General features: G+C 41.8%; 2 protein-coding genes across 10 annotated transcripts in view; one reads left to right on the plus strand and one right to left on the minus strand.

The window, feature by feature from the left end:
• The window catches only part of depdc5 (DEP domain containing 5, GATOR1 subcomplex subunit), a 40,624-nt gene extending 37,512 nt beyond the window's left edge, over nt 1-3,112 (plus strand). For all 9 annotated transcript variants that reach the window (XM_038718910.1, XM_038718911.1, XM_038718905.1 and 6 more), the window contains 4 exons: nt 1,556-1,727; nt 1,813-1,873; nt 2,364-2,446; nt 2,543-3,112. In XM_038718910.1, the coding sequence (XP_038574838.1) occupies nt 1,556-1,727; nt 1,813-1,873; nt 2,364-2,446; nt 2,543-2,835 (609 nt within the window). In that variant the 3' untranslated portion in view covers nt 2,836-3,112. The remainder of the gene's footprint in view (nt 1-1,555; nt 1,728-1,812; nt 1,874-2,363; nt 2,447-2,542) is intronic.
• Nucleotides 3,113-7,851: 4,739 nt separating this feature from the next.
• On the minus strand, nt 7,852-23,450 carry LOC119902603 (major facilitator superfamily domain-containing protein 12-like). Its single transcript, XM_038718915.1, has 11 exons — nt 22,735-23,450; nt 20,921-21,040; nt 18,649-18,859; nt 18,432-18,561; nt 17,024-17,260; nt 16,708-16,800; nt 16,467-16,559; nt 13,762-13,932; nt 13,514-13,608; nt 11,198-11,328; nt 7,852-11,080 (listed from the first exon to the last, which is right to left on the minus strand). Exons 1-11 carry the CDS (start codon nt 22,880-22,882, stop codon nt 11,037-11,039), a joined length of 1,473 nt encoding a protein of 490 aa, XP_038574843.1. The 5' UTR covers nt 22,883-23,450; the 3' UTR covers nt 7,852-11,036.
• Nucleotides 23,451-24,238: the final 788 nt, after the last annotated feature.

Genomic DNA, 24,238 nt, shown 5'->3' on the forward strand with positions numbered 1-24,238 from the left:
TGCTCTACAAAAAAGCCTCAGGGACCATTAAGGTCGGCCTAGAAAAGTCTAAATCTCCTAGACCGTAACTCAAATTGCTACCAAATTTATGGTGGATCATTGTTGGATCAAGTTTATCAAAAGGTACATAAAGCTTGTTGATATTTCATTTAGTTCTCTTGCTAAACCTCCAAAGGGGCGTGGCTCATGGCATAAATAGACAAAAATCAGCAAACATTTGTCCAATCATCTCAAAGGTCTCAGGAGATGCTCATGCTCCCCCTTGGCCAACCGGCATGGAATTTCATTCCACTGCTATGCTGATGACACCCAACTCTGCCTAAGGACAAACCCAACCCCCTCTGCTGCCCCGCCATCATCCACTCTGACCACCTGCCTGGAGAAGAATAAAGGCGTGGATGGTGGCGCTCCACACCAGGTTCAGTCTGACATTACCAGCAATATATTCCACTTTAAACATCAGCCACCAACCTGGGTGTTAAAAGGGACTCTCATCTGACCATTGAGGCTCACATCAAACATCTCTGCAAGACCTCCTTCTTCCACCTCAGGAACATCGCCAAACTCCGTCCCACACTCACTCTTACAGATGCCAAAAAGCTTGTCCACGCTTTTGTCTCCTCCAGGCTGGACTACTGCAACTCCTCACCGGGATCCTTGAGAAAAGCCTTCAGAAGCTGCAGTACATCCAGACCAGCGCAGCAAGGATCCACGACTACATCACCACCATCCTCAAATCAGTCCACCGGCTTCCTGTCTCACTCAGGATTGAGTACAAGGTCTCCCTCCTTACCCACCAGTGCATCCATGGTGAAGCCCCCCCCCCCCCCACCTCAAGGAACTCCTCACCCCACAGACTTCCACACGTACCCTCCGATTTGCTTAAATATAGAGTGCATTACTAATTAAATGTATTATTATTAAGTGCCTGAAACATACCCTGAACGTTTAATTCAAATCTACAACTAGGGGGCGCTATAATGTAAATAAAATGCAAGTGATATAAAGCAAATCTGGCTATATATCAACACAAAACCTACAGGATATGTCTGCATAAGGAGTTGATACATACACTGAAAGCTTCATTTAAATCGACCATTAGGGGGCGCTTCAAATGTGAGAAATGGGCGTGGCATAACAAAATCAGAATCATCAGATTATGAATCAGAAACTGTTTGATCCTTTCACAACTCGCAGGATGCGTTTCATAACAGTGCTGAACCTTGTGTGTGAATCTATTTCAAAATCGTTTTGGAGGAAAAAGGTTGGAACACTTGCGGCTCTATTTGTAGATCGGTTTTGTTATCTAGGATGTGAAAATATTAAAGCTTAATATTGAGAAACCGCTCAGATCACAGAATGAACTTCTGAGGTCACGATCTTTTACAGCTAAATTCAAACATATGAGCTACTGGAGGGTTTTGACATTTTGTGAACAGAATCAGGAAGCCTGTCGTGTGGCTGCTTTCACCTTTGTACACAAGGAAGGAACAAACTACAGAGAGGTCAGGTTTAACACTGAGCTGCCATTTTTTAACCACCTATTATCTGTCAGGTTCAAGGATGGCACAGGAAAGCAGCCTCCTGCGGCTTCCTGCTGGTCCCTGTGCTGGAGGTTCCTTTCGCGCTGACGTCTTACCTGTACGGAGATCCGCTGAGAGCCCAACTCTTCATCCCTCTGAACGTCCACTGTCTGCTGAAGAACGGCAGCGACAACCTGTTCGAAGGTACAGAAGCCGTCTGACTGAAGTCTGTGTCTGTGTGTGATGAGTAGCTCAGTCTAACTCAGTCCGTTTTTAATTCATCCAACAGGTTTTGAACCAGAGACGTACTGGGAGAGGATGCAGCTCTTTCAGGAGGCCATACTCTATAGGTTGTTGTTGTTTTGTGGTTTTCCTAATGTACAGTAATCTGTTATATCTGAGTTATATGTGTGCCTCAGTCCTCAGGGCTCGATGTGACATTTTGTGCAGAGATAAACATTTTGTTTGCAAGCACATAAGTTATAGTTAGGGCCCGGGCATGAAACAAGCTCGCTCTTTCTTTCTTCTGCGGCCAAAACATGCTCCAAAACTCATGAAACTTTGCACAAAATTTTAGGTCCTGAGAAAATGTACGTGTCCTATGTCCTACATTTCTTTGAGTGGTGATGTTTTTCTTTTTTAAAAAATTGGATTTATGTCCTTGCAAAAAAACATTTTCCCGTGCTCAAAGTTGCACGCTCAGAAATGAGGCACAAAATACAACTCCATAGTTATCCTTACATTAGAATTAAAGTGAATTTCAAGTTGTCTTTACAAAATATTTTGTCTGAATTTCTGAGTTTAAATTATGTGAAAATGTGTAAATGCTCTTTCTACCAGATTCGGCTTCGTGCATGACAAGTATTCTGCCTCTGCTTTTAATTTCCCGTCTGAGAACAAGCCCCAGTACATCCACGTAACAGGTTTGTCACATCACAACATTAAAAAAACACACAATCTGCACACGTCCGTCTGTTTTCTGGAAGCTGACGAGCTTCAATCTGCTTCTCTTTTGTCAGGCACCGTGTTCCTGCAACTGCCGTACTCCAAGAGGAAGTACTCGAGCGGGCGCCGACGCAGAAACTCCACCACCTCCAACAGCCAGGGGCCGTTCGGCACCGAGGAGAGGGTCGGTTACTACTGGGCCTACAACACCATGCTGACCAAGGCCTGGAGGACGGGCGTGCTGGGCGACGAGAAGCTCGCCGACCGCCTGCTCAGGGATTTTACCGACTTCTGCAGCAACAAGAACAACAGACTGCTAAACTTCTGGGACAGCTGCCAGGAGAAAATGAACGCCAGCGCTCCCTGACAGGAAGAGAGAAGACTGCAGGAACAAGGAATGTGAAAAGTTCATGAAAATCCAGATTTACACACTGTTCCTTTGCTGCTGTTCAGGGCCAAACAGTTGACTTTGACCCCGAACCCCTCTCAGAATGAGCCACTGACCTCTGATGTTTACATGCTTGATTCTCTGGTTTGGATGATGGAACGTGACAGTTTAAATATCAAATTCACACCTGAAGAGCAGAGATGCTGTATCCTGTTTGTGTTTATTTACACAATATAAATAATAAGTCATCTATTCATTTGTTTTAAGTTGTTTTTGTAGTACAAGGCAAAGCCGTCAAGGAACTCTGCCGGCCTCTTAAGCACCAGTTTTATACTGTCTTTTGCATCCAGTGAACAACCACTTCTTGTCATCTTCAGCCAGTAGAGTCACAGGCTAAAGTACTTGCTGTTGACATTAACAGATCTCACCGTAGCGTGTACATAGCTGCCATTGAGGCACCCAGTGGGGTTCCAAAGGAATTCAAGGCTGGAACTGTCTTAGGCTCCGTCCACACTGCAGCGTTTTCGTTTTAAAACCTTTTGACCTTTGCTACCGTCCAGACTAAAAGTTTGAAAACGCTGCCGACTCCGATTTAAAACTTCGGAGAGCGTTTTAGTGAAGACGGGCAAAAACGGAGGACTTTAGAAACGATGACGCAGACGCTCACGTTTGGCTCTCTGATTGGGTCTCATAAGTCATGCAAAGCAGAAACACGATGCTGCTGACAGAGTTTTTGACTTATTAAAATATTTTGTACCGTGCAAACAACACTTAACAGCCTACACTTGTACTCTGCATGTCGTCCATATTTACTTTGCGACGACTCCCAGTCTGTTTTCTGCCGCCACAGCTGTAAAATCTGATTCTTCGTCTGTATTATTTTCGCCAAATCTTCTGGAACTACGGAGTAGACCATCTGCTTCATGCCCAGCGTACGTGAACGGCCACTAGAAGTGCGTTTTTAGTCGTTTTAATATAGACGGAGATCAACTCTGATACGCAGCTAAAACGCTGGTGTGGATGGAGATCGAATTTGTTTTAAAACTCTGTTTTTAACTAGAAATGTGGACGGGGCCTTAAGCTGGTTCAACAGTTTTAGACTAAAGCTTCCATTTTGCAGGGAACCCATTTCAACCATAGCATCGAAAACTGATTCAACCTCACACATCACACTTGCTCCTCCCTTGCGCGACATCAAGTGCCATCCGAAACCAGTCAGCACTGAGTGGTAGTCAGTTATAAAACCCTCCAATGCTGAGTGAGCACTGATGCTGGCTTGTTGAAGGTGTGTAACAACCTTTGCTGCACGATGGAGGGCCCTTCTTTCAAGCTCCGTGCGTCTACGCCTGTAAGCATGTAGGATTTTTAAATTCCGAAACTTTTCTATATCACCATACACAGGTTAGCCTAAAGGTTATATTGTGTTTAATGATAAACAAAAAGCTTGTCTGATAGACAATACATATTATTCTCATACAAACATTTTCAGCCAACACAAAAAGTACATAAAACGAGGTATCATGTAACAAGCAATAAAGCCATTAAAGAAAAAAATTGTTAAATCTTAACACATTTCAACAATTCGAATAGCTTTACTATTTTCCAGAACACATTATGCTTCAGTATAATGTTTTTCTATTTTGAAATATTTGTGGTTTCTTTTTAGACCATTTGTGTTTGTGAATGGAATAGAGGTTTCAAGAGAGGTTCAAAATATATAACCTGGTCTATTACAGTCAACATCAATCATATCAAAAAAGACTAATGTCTCTTTTTCGTTGCCTAAATGTATAGCGGAACCAGGAGAGTTGGTGAAAAAGTCTCCTTCAGCTGTCGAGTGTTAAAGAAATATTCTAAATTTAACCAAAATAAACCAAAAAAATAACTTGGTACATATCATAAAATAAATGACAAATAGTTTCAGTGTCGTCGTTGAAAAACACTTTTCCTGGACGTCAATCCTGAATCTTAATTTAAAAAAAATAAAGGTATGATGGCAGTGAGTGAGAGAGCAGCAGTAACGTCAGGTCCTATTTCCACTAGTGAGAGGGAAGTTTAGCTGAAAGGTGGCCGCTGTATTTATACCCTACATGTTTATTTAGGGAACTCTGTGCGGTTGTGAGGGTGACTTTGACTCCACGACGGAGTGGAAGTGGGGAGGGTCTAGTTTCAGGAAGGCCCACAGTGTCATGGCGGGAAATGACAGATCTTTGGTGTTGGGAAATCCAAAGAAGGTTAAAGTCAAGGGGAACTGGACTTTCTAGTATCTTCAACCAAGTCCAGTTGACTTTAACCTTCACAGACAGTGTTGGGCAAGTTACTCAGAAATTACCGGTTAACATGTAGGATTTTTAAATTCTGAAACTACACTAACATTTCATGTCACCATTCACAGGTTAACAACGTTGTGTTTAAGAAGAAATGATCTTGTCTGATAGACAGAGCAACTAGATACACAGGGGGATCATGTAACAAGCAACAAAGGTATTAAAGAAAAATAGTTAGCGTAAGTCTTTATACATTTTAACTGTTTTAAATTCCTTAGACTATATAATGCTTCAATATAATTTAGGCTATGATTTATATTGAAATGTATTTGTGAATGTAATATTTTTCATTTAAGCTAAGATAAACAGGTTCAAATGTATAGGCTTTTCTTTTTTCTTCTTTCTTCTTTTCTTCTTTTTTTGTTGCAAAAAACATCAATCCTGAATCTTAACAGAACTCTTGTTTATTTGATACGCATGTTATAGCAGTGAGAGCAGCGGTAACAAGAGTTCACTCCGTGTCGGAGGGGAAGGTGCGAGGGTCTAGTTTCGGAAAGGCCCCTGGAGCGAGCGAGAGGAGGTGCTGCAGGAGTATATGCTCCTCAATCAAATACGATTTTAAATACGCCTAGTAAAAAAACAAAAAAAAATCCATATGTGGTGGTCAGCGTTGATAATTATCCCACACATTGATTTATTTGTGGGCCGCCACAAATATTTTTGCATCTTAGCCTGTGACACAATAATGGCAGAAGCTACTTACAGCTGTAATAGGAATTCCATCTCCAAACACAATCATGTAATTAATGTTACTCACTGAGGGCCTCAGGTTGATCGGGTCCTCGGGAAATGTAAGAGATCTGTCCAGGGCATCTCATTGTTTTACAACATGTACCTGGCTGAACTAGGGCTGAATGCCTTTACCATAGATTTAGATTGAGTGTCCTCCAGAGGACCTCTTAAAGACAACATGTTCCAGTGGTAAGAAAGATAGTGCCGACCCTGAGATTAGGCTGCATGTGCTGAGACACTGCAGCTCACTGGGATTCAGTCGATTGACCCACAGAAAATGTAATTAAAGCAAATAAATGTGAAAATATGAAAACACTTTTAAGTCGTAAGAAAAATATTTACAAGCTGAAAATGGAACCAAATTAAACAATCCCTGCAAAAAAACAACTCTACCTTATGGACAATCAGTAGTTAAATGATTAACCATCATTTTGTAACTTGGGGATCAATAGCTACTGATTAAAAAAAAGCTAATCAGACCTAAACCATGACTTTGGAGCCAAACAACAGAGTTCATTCAGAAATGAAAGAGGACAATCTTCTGCTATGTTTAACTGGCAAAGAGGTTGACAGGGCAATCAGCATATTTTCATACAAACTGAGTCTGCAAGACAAACCGATTTGGTTGATTGAAGTTGATCCTACATTTAAATAATAGGCTAGTTTTAGCTGAGCCCTCATCAAAGGTTGCATGTCAAGCAGCTCAACCCAAGAGTGTTGTTCCCTTCTCAGATTGATTCACTCTGTTGGTTTGGAAGTTTTGTTTTAAGTAAAACATGCTCAAAAACTCACAAAACTCTGCTCACACATCAGACAGGTTGAAATTGTACAAGCCCCCTAAAGAGCAGCCCCTGCCACAAGTTTCAGGCGGTGACCAAAATTTCTGGGGCACATGTATCATGTCCAGACGTTCAAAAAAATGCCTCTTGGAGCGACGCCCCAAACACAACAGAAACTCGTCCATTTCTAATTTAATGGTGATTTTTGGCTCCGTCCTTTAACGAACTCCTAGAAAATTAATCCGATCAACTTCAAAATTTTCGCTGTGGAATGAAAAGAAATTGGTGATGAAAAGTTGAAAAAACTTTTGAGTTTTCGTCGAAGGGCGTGTCTGTGAGTCCCACCCTGAACACATCCGTATGAAAATATTAAATTATAGTCATAGAGCCACCTGCTGGCAACAGGCTCTGTGTGACTATCGGCTTGAGATTTACATGAAATTCTCATAACATTTAACTACAGGGTGCTCTCTAGCGCCACATAGGGGACACAGGAAGTGGCATTTAAGTCCTTCGGCACTCCCAGAAGCGCGTCAGACAAGAGTGCGAGGGCCCGTCCAATGCTGCTGCAGCTTTAATTTTTTAATGAGATTAAAAGTTACATTTTTTATCTTAGAAACAGCAAATGAAAAAGACAACCTCATCTCGAGATCTATTTAGCAGCTGTCAATCATCACATCACATCGACGTTTGCTTAAAATTATTTAATCTTTTCCTCAATTCAGTTACTTTTTCTTCTCACGATGTGGATGGTTTGTGCTTCACTTTCCCATAAAGCTGAGTGAATTACTAATAATTCAAAATTGAAGTCAAACACGGATGCATTTCTAGATGCACCTCATCAAATGTGTTTAGCGAGTGTCTGTCTATAAAACAAAACTATCACACAAACGATCATAGAAATCACAAAAAAGGCATAAAACAGAAGCATCGATAGAGCTTTGGTTGATACGGAGCCCCCATTTTTTTTTATCTTGTGGGAACAAAATAATTATCATTATCTTTATTTTTAAATCCTTATCTTGTTCCCACAAGATATGAAATACTTATGGGACTTCAGGGACTCCGTAGGTTGAACTGGGCACAAAAAACTCTACAGCACTGGAACTGAATTCACGCATTTTCCCACAGCTCCCAGTCAAGCATCAGTTGCTGCGTTGACGGTTTACCAGTATGATTCCCTTTTATTGGTATTCACACATTATAAGTACACACATTTTACAGCACTGATCCCTTTGCAAGTCATTTCATATGAAATACAATTCTGCTTTTCAAGTTTATTTTGATTGTAAAAATATTTTTTTTCTATTCTATTTGGTCTGTGATTACAAAGAGGTAAAACTATGTACAATGACAGATGATTAAAACAGAAAATCTCTCGTAATAATTATTGTTCCATGAGTGAAAAAAACAAAATAAGAGTGTTCAATTTAAATGATCCACAACAATGAGGCACAAACACAACAAAGTTATCCCAGTTTCCCTCACGCCAAGGTTTTAAATTGACCTCAGCAGCAGAGTGAACGCTGTAAAGCTTCTCTGATTTCACAGGTTGTGTTTGCTCTTGCCGTAACATTCAAGGTAAGTTCTTTTTTAGGTGCCGTCTGTGCGTCGCAGCTTGATTTTCCTTAATTTTTCTTTGCAGTTTGGATTTCAGAGGCAGTTTTCATGTGTATATCGACAGTCTGTAAATGTAGTGTGTCATTCAGTAGAGATGAAAATGTAGTGGAATGACCATTAAATGAAGCACTACACTTTGAAACCCAGGAAAGATTTCTGGAATTTATCAGCGTGTCACATCAGCATAACTAAGTACTGACAGGACAGCAGATATAAATGGTCCGTGCTTCTTCTTTGGCGTGTCTGAGCACTTGAATGCACCACACACTGTATCTGGTTCCCTTCATCATCTTATTTGGCACCAAACATTTCCCTTTACCGGGAACTCTACATGTCAGTCTGTTCCCACTATTTCCCCTCATGTTCTGCATTGCCTAGAATAGCACACATGCAATGACAAAAAGTTTAGACTACTGTGACCTGAACCCTGTTTTCTCATCATTTTCCATTTTCCAGTTAAAGGCATACCAGTGTAAAAATCAAACAAAATCAGATCATACCTAAAGAATCTAAAGTTCACAGCTCTGTAGTGTGATGGTCTATTATTCTTCAAACCCCAGAACGTGAAGCTATCGTGTCTTGGTCGGGTTCGGTGGAAATAAAATAAGGATTCTAGTACTGAAAATGTGTAAAATACACCAGATATTAAGATTTGTGTGAATGTGTCCCAATTTTAGCAATGGATTGACCAATCATACATGGCGCCAAAGCCAAATAGACTGTAATGGCATCAGCTGCTTCATTCACAATCACAATCACCAGCTCATTAGTAATGTACAGCTCCCTCGCCAACTCCAACCTCCTCCTTATCATGGTTGATTTAAATTAGAATCATTTTTCCTGTATTTTCATTACGGTGTTCAGACAGAATGCTACGATGTATTTATGTACGAGTATTAGGGCCACGTTAACGGGGGGAAATTGAGGATGAAGATTTTTTTGTTTATTTTGCATTTAGAGAATAAAGTCTAAATGTTGAGAATAAAGTCTAAATGTTGAGAATAAAGTATTCTATTTCGAAAAAAAAGTTGAAATGACGAAAACAAAGATCGAGTACCTTTTTGAGAATTAAGTCAAAATGTCAAGAATTAAGTTTGAGTATCATTTCGAAAAAAAGTTGAAATGTAGAGAATAAAGTCAAAATAACGAGAATAAAGTTTGATTATCATTTTGAGAATAAAGTCGAAATAACGAGAATAAAGTTTGATGATCATTTTGAGATTAAAGTCGAAATGTTAAGAATAAAATTTGAGTATCTTTTCGAAAATAAAGTCGAAATAATAAGAATTCAGTTTGATTACCTTTTTGAGAATAAAGTCAAAATAATGAGAATAAAGTTTGATTATAATTTTGAGAATAAAGTCGAAATGTCAAGAATTAAGTTTGAGTATCATTTTGAAAAAAAGTTGAAATGTAGAGAATAAAGTCGAAATAACGAGAATAAAGTTCAAGTTTCATTTTGAGAATAAAGGGAAAATGTTAAGAATAAAATTTGAGTCTCTTTTCGAAAATAAAGTCGAAATAATAAGAATTCAGTTTGCGTTTCATTTAGAAAATTTTGAGAATAAAATCGAAGTGTCAAGAATAAAGTCAGAACTACAAGAACAAAGTTTGAATAACATTTAAAAAAAAAAAAGTCAAAATGTCGAGAACAACATCGAAATGACAGGATGAAGTCGAAAATGTTTTATGCTTTATTCTCAAAATGCAAAATAAATGAAAAAATCTTTAATTTATTTCCTTTCATGTGGCCCTAATACTCGTCATTGAATACAAGGTGACTTTTTTAGGCTGCGCAATTTCATACAAAGGCAATGAGAAGAGGTGATCAGACACGTAATTATCATGGGGTGGCACGAATTGACGCCAAGATGCTTCTGCACAAGTTAAAATGATCAGAAGTCAAAATAGTTCTCTTCAAATGGATCACTTCAAAAATACAATAGAATCTGTTTTTCCCTTCATTAATTATGTGAAGAATCTGTCCTTTACAGCATCTTGATCGCTACTAATAATAATAATGCTATTTTTGTTTATTGCTCATGGACACTGTTTTAGTAAGATTTATTTTAGCCTTAATCCTTGAATCTTTGCTGTACACTCCTAAACTTTAAAATTTATGATCTAAAGGGTCCTTTATCTGTGCTGTTGTTTGAACTGTTAATACTGTTTTGTTAAATCAGCAGCTTAAACTCATAAGCTAAACAGCGAGGAGGTAGGAGACATCACGCTCTGTATTTTTCATCAGAATTTAAACAGCCATCTTTACAAACACTGTCACCTGTGCATTCAGCTGTGGCTTTGACCCTGATAAGTTCTGAAAGTGGGTGAAAATCCATCCATAAAGCGCTGCAGTTAGGACTTTACAACAACAATAATTAACCTATATATCCTGACTTTAATAATCCCCAGGCACAATGAATGGAAAGATCTTTTTTTGGGAAAATGACGAGAAAACAAAAACATTTAGCTCAAACTGTCATAAAATAAAAAGTCCCTTCTTGGTTTCCCTTTTAACTCCTCCACCAGAATGCGCTGGGTTAAGAGCACCAGGCGAGCAGCCAGGTAGGAATTCCCCTGCTGCTTTACCCTGAAAAACGAAGGAGGAATCTTACAAAAAACAAAAAACAAAAGTGAAAGCTCTTCTTGTCCAGCTGAAACCAGTTCAGAGTTTGTGTTGTACTGCTGTTGTAGTGAAGAGGGGGAAGGGGGGGCGGGGCTGTTAGTTGATCCTGGCTTCATCCTCAGAGATGACTGGCAGACCACCTACACACAGAAACACGGAGTGGGTAAGATGTGAACCAGTAATAAGACATGATAAGAACTGCTTTAATGAGTGAGGAAATAAGCTACGCAGTGTATACGTATAGCGGTCCGACTCACGTGGTCTAATCTTGATTGGCCAGATGAGGATGGAGCAGAGCGCCAAAGTTGCGATGACTGCCACGCCTCCCGTTACTATGACCATGACGTAATGGTAGAACCACACACAGGCGGGACAGCACATGGCAGTACTGAGGAACAGATAGAGGGACAGCAGAGGATCTTAAGAGTATGTTACAGTCTGAGAGCAGAACACTGAAACTAGCTGGAGCTCCTGTTAAAGTTCCTTGTTCAACTGATCAGCCATAACATTATGACCACCTGCCTAATATTGTGTAGGTCCCCCTTTTTGCCCCCAAAACAACCCCGACCCGTCGAGGCATGGAGTCCACCAGTCCTCTGAAGGTGTGCTGTGGCACAAAGACTTTAGCAGCAGATCTTTTAAGTCTTGTAAGCTGCGAGGCGGGGCCTTCGTGGATCGGACTGGTTTGTCCGGCACATCCCGCAGATGCTCGATTGGATTGAGATCTGGGGAATTTGGAGGCCAAGTTGTTGCTTTGTGGCAGAGTTATGGGGTGTGCGTCGTCTGCAACAATAAAAGTAACATCCACATGAATGTCAGGACCAAAGGTTTCCTAGCGGAGCATCGTCCAAAACATCACACTGCCTCCGTCAGCTTGCCTTCTACCCATAGTGCATCCTGGTGCCATGTGGTCCCCAGGTAAGCGCCATCCATTGGATGTAAAAGAAAACTTTATTCATCAGACCAGGCCGCCTTCTTCCATTGCTTCGTGGTCCAGTTCTGATGCCCACTGTATCAAACCTTCTGATAGGTGCAGAGCGTTTTGGAGATGTTCTGTCGTCTACCCATCACATTCGGCCCTTGTCAAAGTCGCTCACATCCTTGCATGCGTAGGCCTCTATTTACACACGTTTGTTCTGTGTATGTCTCTGTTTCCGGCTGGGGATTGGTCTGCAGAATTGGGCTAAGGCTCCAGGTTAGCACTGATTCCCCTGACGCTGCGCTCCTTGTGTTTCTGTTTTCTACGACGACTGGAGAGCTTTTTGTTTCTTCTTTTTCACGGTAGTTTAGTAATCCCTCGTTTAGGAGGGATCTCTTTTGGTTATATTTAGTTCTTTGTTTTACGCAGCACCCACTTGCCCAATTTCTGTTTTGACTTTTGTTGCTTACCTCTGTTTAATAAATAACCTTTCCCCCATACCAAAAACATCTGGTTTATGTTTATGTCTCCCCTACCTGTAGCGAGCGGGGACATAACAACGTTCATGAGTAAAATAAAATAAAATGTATACAGCTTGTCTATGTTAGTATTTCTTGGATTACAGGATCTTTAGCCCCTTTTCCACTGCACGCCACCAGATTGACTCACCTCGACTCTACTCGCCTTTGTTTGGTTTTCCATTGCGGAAAAGTTGCACCTGTAGATGCTTTCAGGTACTTTTTTTCGTATCACCTCCGTCGAGGTTCGAAGCGAGCTGAGGCGATTCTAAAATGTGATGTGAAAACACAGCAGACTGCTGATTGGTCAGAGAGAATCGTCACTACTCACTGCGTCATCATTGCTGCACCAGACAGAGGCAACAGGAAGTTTTATATTTTACAGTTTTCAAATGTGATTTCATCACTAAATCCACTTCTGAGGAGTTTTGAGGTGAGAAATCAGCTGTGTAGATTTCAAATATTGACAGTTTTATAAGAAGTGATGGCGGAACAAAACTCGCGCGAGGAGCGTGTGAGTCCGGCCGGCTGGCCGCTCACAGAGCCCTCTGCTCCCGCCGTCACACAGACCGCTGCAGCAACAACGGCAGAGGAAAACACAGCTGGAAGGTTTTCATACAGCTCATCTGTCTTTACATTCTGAGGAAGGTTGAAACGTTTTAACTTAAGAAACAGCTGTCTGTGCGTGGAGGGTGTGTGTGTCGCATTGAAAATTACGTTGCGGCAGTTGTGTGTGGCGTCGCTATGACGGAGGGGGATGAGAAAAGAAATGGGAACAGGCAGCCGACAGACACACGAGCACTCTGGGTTAATGTGATATTTGGGATTCAAACTTTCTCTTTGTCTGGTTGAAAGCTACGGTCCATTCATTTGTAAAGATCATTTTTCCCCTTTATGGACATTTCTGTTGGTTCCCCTTTTATTGTTACTGCATCAAAACCAGCACGTTGCTTACTAATCAGGAGGTCTGCGCTTTGATCTCTGACTTATTTTTTCTGATTTTATTTTTTTTGTATATGGTCCACAATAAAAAATAAAATAAATAAAATTGACTTAACTAAACATACATATTGTAGATAGAGTATGTATAACAATTAACCGAGTGTGTGTGTGTGTGTGTGTGTGTGTACACTAACTGGCAGGGATGCAGGGCCTGAATGATCATCACAGCTCCTCCATTAGCCAGCTTATCCGTGAAACTCATGGCTCCATACACAAACGCTCCACTTTGCTGCAGAGAGAGGACGATGAAGACAGCGGGGGATGTTAAAGGACGCTTTCCATGAAGGTTGGATCACACCTGCCTCTCTCTCTCTCTCTCTCTCTCTCTCTCTCTCTCTCTCTCTCTCGCTCTCGCTCTCGCTCTCACACACACACACCTTACCGTCTGATCGGCGATGAGCTCGGCGGTCATGGCCAGCGATATGACCAGGATGGTTGCTGACCCCACCCCCAGCAGCACAGCAGCCCCGTACACCCGCTGATCCATCCTATCATCCAACAGCACCCAGTAGGAGAAGGCCATGATCAGCAGCAGGCCCACAAAGTAGGTGAGCTGGACCAATCGAGAGAGAGAGACAGCGAGGTGAGGTGCTGGTTCATATTCAGTTCTGGCTTAAATACTTCCTCCTCCTCTTAAGTGTAGAAACACAAGTTAAACTCAGATTCAGGACACTCAAGTATTACTTAACATTCAGTGACGGTGTATCTGAATCTGATGAGGAGGTGCGGCCCTCAACATTTGAAATTGTCTATTTATTCTGTTTAAACCCGGTGTTTCAGCACAGGTGCAGATTAAGAGGGCTTTCACACCTGCCTCATTTGGTCCGGACTTTCTGACTTTTCAGTTTGACCCGAACCAAAATTGCAGGTGTGAAACCTCCCCCGGACCAAACAGATAAAATCTGGTCAGACGACCAGAGGTAGTCTCGGATCAAACTGAACCATGGTTCGGTTTGTTTCTGGTGTGAAAGCATTGTTTGGATGGTTGGGACTTTCAAACTATTTATAGGAAGTTCAGCGGTTGTCATGTAAACCAAAAACAAACAAATGCACGGAGAAATGCATTGAAATGAGGACGCAATTATAAATCTCCCGTGACAGCTCATCTTTTCAAACAGAGGGAAGCACATTGCCACCCATCTCTTTGGTCTCTCCTCAAACGGAGGTGCAGAAAGATCGCTTGCTGTCTTCTCCTCCTGTCCTGTCGGTGACGTCGTAACGTCCGCACAACGAGGGCGTTTAATTGCAAATTTGAACGAGCCTACAGTATAGTTGGTGCTGCAGGAAGTAATGCCATAATAACAATATAGTGGTGGCAAATATGCATATGTTAATGGTTTATTCATTCATTGTTGTCAAAGCTCCCCGCTGAACTGTTTAATAAACCAATCAAAGTCAAGTAGAGGGAGACGCAGCCCACATAGATGATGACGATGTAAAGTCCTTTAGTTTTGAATTGCAGTGTGAAACCAAACCAAAACTAACCGAATGTATCAAAATATCAAAACATGAACTTTGGTTCGGACCTTGGTGCCGACTTTCAGTTGTGAAAGCCCCCTAAGATTACGCTACACTATAATTTATTAGTATTACACAATTTGTAGATTCTGGTGGTGGCTGCGCAGGATTGTTTCAAACATTTGACAACTCCGAAAGTCAAGATGTATTGAAAAAATGTGAGACATACTAATTTCCATAATTTGCAGCATGTTTTTATCCATCCATCCAGCTTAAACCGCTTATCAGGGGTCGGGTCGCGGGGACAGCAGCTCCAGCAGGGGACCCCAACCATCCCTTTCCTCCGAGCCACATTAACCAGCTCTGACAGGGGGTGTTTCCAGGCCAGTGTAGAAATGTAATCTCTCCAACTAGTCCTGGGTCTTTCCAGCAGCCTTCTCCTAGCTGGATGCGCCTCCCTAGTGAGGCGCCCAGGGAGCGTCCTTACTAGGTGCCTGAATCACCTAACAGACGTGGCTTCTCACCCTATCTGTAAGGGAGACGCCAGCCACCCTGCTAAGAAAACCCATTTCAGCAGCTTGTACAAGCAATCTAGTTCCTTTGGTCATGACCCAGCCATGTAACTCGGGACAGACTGAGCCTCTTTCGGACTTCTGCGTTTGGTTTGAAACGCCGTTTCACAGATTTTTCCTGAGCTGACTGGAGGCTGTGTGTGTGACGCAGGCGCCGATCGCCACAATACGCTTGGCTTACTATACGTGTCTTTCTGCTGTGCGTTTTTTCCTGTCCGCCAAAGCGGCAAGAGGCCCGACGCTGCTACTTTCATCCCCTGTGCGACACTAAAGTTTCTGTCGTGTCAGCTTCTGTCAAACTTCAGGTCGTTGTACAACAACAAGTCAAGGTACGCCGTAACGTGCAAAGTTGATGCTTCGTCTGCAGACTGCTTTACTCTTGGATGTCATGTGACCAGAGTGTAATCGCAGCCTTTGTGATTAGAAAATCTCGTTTTATGACATTGCAATTGTTCAGCCCTAGTAGGGAGCTATGGAAACATGGAAATGTTAAATAAATGGAATAAATTTAAAGCCCCTAAAAACTTGGCTCCAAATTTAATTAATTTAATTTAATTAAGATTTAATATTCATGACTAAATAAGCAGCAATGACATTTTATTATAGATTTTTACAAAACAACCTTAAGTATTTAGATCAAAACAAATCTGCTTCATCAGGACTGGTTGGGTGAAGTTTTATCACCTTTGATTGACAGCAGAATTGGAACATGAGCGAACAAAAATCCTGACTGCCCTGTGGAAGTATGTGGCATCACCATTTTTCAACTGAGCCCCTCGCACTTGAAACTGCGGTGTGTTGAACCCATCGCTCGTTGCAAGAAGCTGACTAGATTTGGCTGAATAGGTTTTCAGGGCCTTTGACTTTAACTTTATGATCCTGTTTACATTAATCTAAATTAAAAATTACAATAGGCAGAACGTTCATTTTGCAGCAGAATTCTAAGGCTTCTGTCTTTCGTGTCATCATGTTGTACGATGATCTCATTATGTTATCACGAGCAGTGCAAGACGCGGTACCAATTCAGAGGTCTGGGCCAGGCTGAGGTTTTACTTACACATTTTCCAATGAGTTTACTGAGAGGCTTCATGATGAAGGAGGACAGGAAGCCACTAACGAACATCACTAAAGGGATTGTTGCGATGTACTTCTGTTGGAGGGAGAAAGAGAAACAGAATGAACAATGAGGAAGGACCGGAGAACGTATCTGTGATACAGAAGCGTAGTGGCGGCGGTTTGGTCACCATGAACTGATAATATACATTTGAAAAAGAATGATTCTTATGAGTTTGTGTTACCTTGGGCAGCCCCAGAGTGTTGATGAGGTACATAGCGATGTAGGTCTGAGACAGATTGACTATTAACCTGGTGGACATGTAGAGTAAGGCCACCTACAGAGGTACACAGGAATGCACAGACCTGTCAGAGTGAAGACTTTGAATACTGTTCTATGCTTTAGCTTCAGGACGTTTGACAAAACACAAAATTTGGCAACTGTCAAGCTGTTGCAACAGGAACTGCTGCATGCACAAAAAGCTTCTTCTGTCCAAACACAGAGCAACTCCTAGCTGAGTAGCTTCAAGTGAAGTTTAGATCAGAGAAGATTCTTCCTACCTGGTAAAAAGAAGGCTGCTGCAGCCAACATTTCCACTGCAGAGGAGACGAGGTCTTAAGGCGAGAAAGCAGGGGCCTTCGCTCCCCGTCCTCCTCTTCCTCCTCCATGCTCCTCTGGCTCCTCCTCCCCTCCTCTTCTGCAGCCTCCCCTCCTGTTCCAGGTGTCCACTCAGTAGTTCCCAGGTGGAAGAAGAGGGAGAAGAGAGCGCCGATGCCCAGCACAATCAACGCCAGATTCTGTCAGGTCAAGGTGCATGTAGGAAACAAAAAAAATATTCAAATACCTATTGCAGGGGTCGGCAAATAAGTCTGGCATCGGGACAAATTCTTTTCAAGCCGGTACATGGCGGGCAAGAACAAAGTGAAATTATTTCAAACCTTTGTAAACTCATGTGCACTTTTAGCTCCTGTTGGCTTTTTTTCTTCCTTGTTAAATAAAGTAATTATAAAGAATACTTTTGCACATCGCTTGAATCCTATCTCCCGGGGCGTTCCTACAATGTTTTGTGGCAAGGACAATTATCCTCCTCCCGCTGCCTCTCCACAGGGGTACCCCAAGGCTCGGTTCAAGAGCCCCTTCTCTTCTCTATTTACACCACCTCACTGAGGCCAATCATTCGCTCGCATGGCTTCTCTTACCACTGCTACGCAGACGACACGCAACTCTACCTATCCTTCCCGCCAGACGACCCCACCGTCTCAGCGCGGATCACGGACTGTCTCTGCATGGATGAAGGCTTCCACCTTCAACTAAACCTCTCCAGCCAAGCAATCTATCCACCATAGCATCAAACTACAAACTAACTCTTCAATCAACCATCATTTCAACTAGGGTGGTGAGAAACTTGGGTGTCATGATTGATGACCAGCTGTCCTTTTCAGACCATGTTGCTGCTGTCACACATCAGAGAAATCAGACCCTACCTCACTCAGAACGCCACCCAGCTTCTGGTACAGGCCATGGTTATCTCTCGTCTCAACTATCGCAATGCCCTCCTAGCAGGTCTTCCAGCTTGTGCGGTGAAACCCTTACAAATGGTTCAGAACGCAGCAGCGCGTCTGGTCTGCTCTGCCATCCCTTCATACAAAGCAATCCCAGTCCCTGCTGTTCTCACCACAATGGTGGAACGAGCTAACACACGCCATCAGAGCAGTGGCGTCCCTCTCTAACTTCAAGAAGCTCCAGAAAACTCTTCTGAGAACACTTCCGCTTATAAACACCTCTAACCTCTATGTATAATGTTGTAATACTGAGGGACAGTCAAGAGAAACTGTGTGAATGTTAAGCCAAACAAAACATAAATGGATAATAATCGCGACAGCCGTCATGGTACTGTTCACTGTCAACGTCTCATGGTCATCTTTAGCAGCCCCACCCACTCTCGAACATTGTAAAGTGCCTCCTCACCCTGAAGATGTGAATATCTGCGGGTCCAAGTGCATCGCTAAGCGGGTCATTGTGTTCTCCAGCCTGGACGTGGAACAGCAGGTAAGCCACTGCATACACCGTGATGTTGGCTATCACTGTGCACGCATACCTGCACATGCACACAAGGAGTAAACTGAGTATTCAGGATCTGTAGATTACCTTCCTTTGTACTGTATCATTTGTGTATAAAACGTACCTGTACGCAGTGAGCTCTACTTTAGCGTGCTCACAGGTGACGAGCTCTGGAATGAGAGACAGGTGGGAGATCTGGGTGGCGGCCCAGCCGAACTGAAAGACGATGATGAACGGGACAAAGTAGAGCAAGCTGGCCCACTGTGGGGTGAGGGAGTCACAGTGCGGACACTGGTTGAAGATGAAGGCAAAGGACACCATCACGCTCAGCGTACCTGGGCAACACACAGAGAAGCAAACGGCTATACTTTCAGTATACGGTTTGTAAAAATCAGCTCAACATCAATTATCAACAAAATTCACAATATTTAACATAAATTTTGCTTTGAGAAATTTGGAACACGCCATAACATAAGGACTTCTTCGCCACTTCCAACCCACTGCACACAAAACACAAAAAAAGTCTACAAAACCGCCAGTTTACATGGTTTATTTTTTTAAAAAACACCATATTTCTGTCATCCTGCACATTTCTGCAGCTCCTCTTTTCACCCTATGCGTTCCACGCTTTGTTTTAGCTACCGAGTGACGCACCTCACTTCTACAAGATCTTTGTTGGAAGTTGCACATGCGCAGTAGCTAGGTAAGGGCTATTACCCAATCAGAAGCAGACTAGGGCGGGTCCTGACAAGCAAGGTAGTGTGATCCAAAACAAAACTGCTTCAGCCGGTAAACACGGCTTCGGTTCAGCCGTACATGATCCCTAAACACAGGCAGAAAAACCCGAACCAGCTTCGCAACCTAGACTGGAGCAAGACGTTTCAGAGCGGTAAGTTAGTAACACACTGATCTTTCATACGTAATATTTTAACTGTGCACTGTCTCTACATCGCAGTAACAACTTTATTAGGGATGCACAGAAATGAAAATTCGTGGCTGAAGCCAAAACTGAATATAATAAAAAAACTTTCCCGAATACCAAACAAGGTTTTTACATTTTTTACATTTATTTTGGCTTTTTTTTACCGTTGCATAAATTTAATAGTCAAAAAGTGCTTTTAACTCAGTGTTTCCCACAGGATGTGGAGAGACTATGGCAGGGGGGTCCGGGGCCCGAGACGGTCCGTTAAAGTAAATTACATATGTCCATTTACTTTTAATAGACACATGTAACATGTTTTATACTTTCTGTGAATATAATCCAATTAATTTTATTTCCATCCTGTACAGACGCCTTATTTTGAAAATCGGACGTTGTCACATGTGTTTCCTCCTCACGCTAAATCCATCAAGTCCAACCCAGTTTGATAAATAATGTTGTATGTGGTTCTCGTACGGCGTAACATGAAGACTTCACAGCCTCTCTTCAGGCAGGACTCTCATACTGCAACACTTGTCTTTGTAAAGAGACAAACTGAGAGGATAAAGTCTCTAACCTGCCTGTCAGCTCGCTCTGGGCCGTTTCAGTTACCATAAAGACTTGAATACGTGTGCACTCCAAATTTAGGTGCGGCTATCTTAATCGCCTTCTTAGAAACGAGTGACAGAAACACTCAAAGCGGGTCAGACCGTTTGTTGCCTCCATCTTGTCAGATGTAGTGGATGCGCTGGGAGACAATTCAGCAGAACAGCGTCTGCAAACGGACATTTTTGCGTCTTTCTCAGACACTTTAAAAATGCTTTCACACAGCAAACATGTAAATGTAATTGTACGGTAAAATTTATTGTGTCTTTTGACTTATTAGGCCGAACACCGAAAGTGCTTTTTTTTTTGCTATTTTCGGCCGATAAATTTCAGTGGCCGAACATTCGGCGCATCCCTAAACTTTATGATACAACACCATTAACTGATCTCTCCGGGCCTCCGCTCTAACCAGCTTGGTTTGAGACGCTTAACCCCTAGTTGCTCCAGAGGCGTGCAACCTCTGACATAAATAGCAATTGTAAGTCGCTTTTTAATTAAATTTAATTAATTAATTAATCATATAAAAGGCTTTTTTCAGCTCAGCAATGTTCAGCTGTTATGTTACCCTTTTCCAAAGCTTCTGCCTTAACACAATACGACCCTGCAGACGGTTTATAATGTGTATGGCTACATTTGTCAAGTCCTTACACTATGGATTCTTTGTATGCCCCTCTGACATTTTCACCTATGAGAGGAAACAGCTGACTGACAGAAAACAACTGATTGACCTTTTACCACCCACTGTTGGGCTGGAAGCTAGTAGAACATTCGCAGACTGCTACTTCTATTTACATGCCAAGTTATCGAAATATAAGCCACTGTCGTTGTTCATACTGTGTAACACTATCTCAATCTGCTTTATCTGACTTACCAACTAAATGCCATGTCTTCCTCTTGCCGTAGTTGCCACAGCCAGGGGTTCGGTCAGACTCGTACCCAATGAGAGGAGTGCAGATACCATCAGCTATCTGCCCAACCAGCAGCAACACACCTACAGGGTAGACAATCATGATTCTGTGATATACAATAATAATACATTAATTTATAGATTCAGTTTAAATATCCACAGACAGTTAGGAATACCTGGCCACCTTAGGGCCCAAAGATGAAACACTGAAATAGAAGGAATTATTTTTCTTCTGATAATAAATCGTATTTTTTGTGGCCTAAACACACACACACACACACACACACACACACACACACACACACACTCTAATACTCACCAAACTCTGCACAAATCCCAAGAAAATTTACGTGTCATGTGGTTTTCGTGAATGGGCGTGGCACAATGGCTCGCTAGCACCCCCTAAAGAGCAGCCCCTGGGCATCATTTCTCTGAAATGTCCGAACTTTTTGTGGTAGATGTATCATGTACAGACCTACAAAAAAAGCCTCTGGGAGCAATGCCCCCAACCCAACAGGAAGTCGGCCAATTTGGATTTAATGGTCGTTTTTTGCCGATTTACAGCTTATGTACTTTAACAAACTCCTCCTAGAGAATCAATCCGATCGATTTCAAATTTTCGAGGTACAGTCTAAAGGCTCGGATGTTGAAAAGTTGCGCTTTCTGTGAGTTTTTGTTGAACGGCGTGTCCGTGGCATGGCGTTGAATATCGATGATTCACCATGAAACAGGAAATTGTTATAACTTCAGTGTAAGTGCTCACGTGTTTTCCAATGAAAAATATGTAATTTCACATCATATTGGGCCGTTATTTTCACCATATCTCTGAACAAAATAGCTGGAAAAGCTAGAGCAGATAATAAATAAACAACACCCAAAGATCAGTCTACTGGAGGGACAACAACCTTTAGATCTGGAGAAAGTAATTTGGTTGGCTCTGTTGCTCCACAGTGATTTTACATTGATGGCACAGTATGTTTTAAGCATCACCCCCTAAAACCCTGTTAATATGACCTCAGAATCATTATAGATACGACTATTCATGTTTGCCATTTTACAGCTTCTGACATTTATCTGTAGACATTAATAAAAAAAGAGTTACGCTGCTCTTATAACAGCATCGGTCACGTATATTCTGCATAGAACGAGGAGAGGAAGCGAGCCGAGCATTGAGTGTTGCCGTGCTTGCACAGTGTGCGAGTGAAAACATTTGTATTGCAAAGTTTAATAATCGTGGGAAATGATAGTAGCGGCGCGCCGCCGCTCCTGAATGCATGTAGGGGAAACACTGTGATTATACTTTTTCCATGCTGTACTTTTACGTGTGAAAGAGTATTTTACAGAGCGGTATCAGTATCGTAACATTTTCAATCTGGTACTTTTATTTGTGACAATGTATTTTTACAGTGCGGTATTAGTACTTATGTAACATTTTTTTTAATTGTGGCAAAAAAATTTTTATATATTATTATTAGTATTTTTATATTAGGTATTAGTATTTTTATTTAAGTAACATTTGCAATGCGGTACTTTTAATTGTGACAATATTATTTTTACAGTGCAGTATTAGTACTTTTATTTAAGTAACATTTTTACTGCAGGACTTTTAATTGTGACAAGATCATTTTTACAGTGTGGTATTAATATTTTGCTCTAGTAACATTTTCAAAGGGGAGTATTTTTACAATGTGGTGATAGTACTTTTACTTACGAGTATTTTTTTACTACTACTATTTTTTACTATAGAAGCATAATTAGAAACAGACAGAAGGACTAACCTGCATTTGTGTTCTGGAAACCCAGCACAGAGTGGTAGAAAACCAGCAGGTATGTGAACCACATCGAGGCGCACAGGTCGTTCAGAAAGTGTCCCACCGCATAGCTGAGCCTGCGGAGGACCGGCAGAGACCTCTCTGTGTCCGACATTACGACTTGTAGGGAAACTAAAACAGTTTTAAACGAAAATCCCAACAGGCGTCTTCATCAGCTGGACTTAGAGGGCTGGACTTATTTGACCAAATGTGCTAAACGATTCTTTCCACTTCGGGAGAGGCACAACTGCAGCTAAATGACGAATGACTAATTTTCGCTTCCTCTTTTCCCACGTTGCTTTCTTTCCAGACACTTAAAAAAAAAAATCGTGTGTGTTCGTTCAGTTTGTTACAAGCCGCACAAAAAAGATATTATTCACTCCGTCGCGGTGACAAATTTCCTCTTGTAATCAGGTGACAGCAGAGAGTCAAAGCCAGGAGGAGCATCCGAGGAAGGAATGAAAACCGAAACGGAACCGCCACTGAGGGGGTTTTCATCCCCGCTATTTGCCCCCTTTACATTTACATTTAAACACCTGAACAACTCGCTGATAAATAACTGCACAGAGATGTGACTGTGTCTGTGGAAAAACAATCCGCAAAGCAGCTACATCTTTAACCTTCAGCTAACTGGCGGCTAAAAGCACACCTGGCGACGAGTGAACGCGCAGATGTAAACAACACTGAGGACCGGCGATAATGACGTAAGCATAGCTAGCCAAAGGAATGGACCAATAGGAGAGCGTTCTTGCTCCTGATGTAATTGCCTCTCAGCCAATAGCGCTTCCTCATGTGACGGCAGACTTGCCAAAGATCATATATGGCACAAAGGGAAGTTGTGAGAGTTATCTCCGACTCGCTTCCTCCGTTCCGTAACAAAGTAAAGGTTAATTTATTGACAGTAACAACTGTCTTTCTGTGAAATATTATTTTACACATTTCGCATTACTGAAATACATTTTAAAAATGTAACACAAAAAAGAGTCTGGTCTCTCCACAGAAAAGAAAGGTCGCTGTGACATGATGGTAAAGTACAGAAGCCCTAAGAGGCCACGCATTCATATGTTTTATTTACTCCGTTTCCACTTGATTTAATTTGTTGTTATTGACGTCAGAGTCTTAAAATAACAAATGTTGTTTTTCCAGAGATAATGGAAACTTTGTTTTCCGGAGATATGGTGTCCCTGCCACCTGGTAGTTTCTGTTCATCTCCAAAAACTCTTGGTTCCTGGTAAAAAAAAAAAAAAGAAAAGAAAAGAAATAAAGAAATAGCAAGACAATTACAATTGTCTGTAATTGTTTAGACATGAGAATCATGAACGAATTGAACCTAAAAAAAAATATCACTTTGGACGTGTGTGCTTTATCACTTATTCTTTGAGTCTCTCTCCATCGCAGGGTGAGTAAAATAAATGACTCTTCAAAAATGTGTCATCACATGACCAGTTGTGCCTACGGTTGCTGAGAAACA

Source organism: Micropterus salmoides, unplaced genomic scaffold (assembly GCF_014851395.1).
Source record: "Micropterus salmoides isolate LMB-PRFRI ecotype aquatic unplaced genomic scaffold, ASM1485139v1 Ms_hic_scaffold_14, whole genome shotgun sequence".
Taxonomy (NCBI): Eukaryota; Metazoa; Chordata; class Actinopteri; order Centrarchiformes; family Centrarchidae; genus Micropterus; species Micropterus salmoides.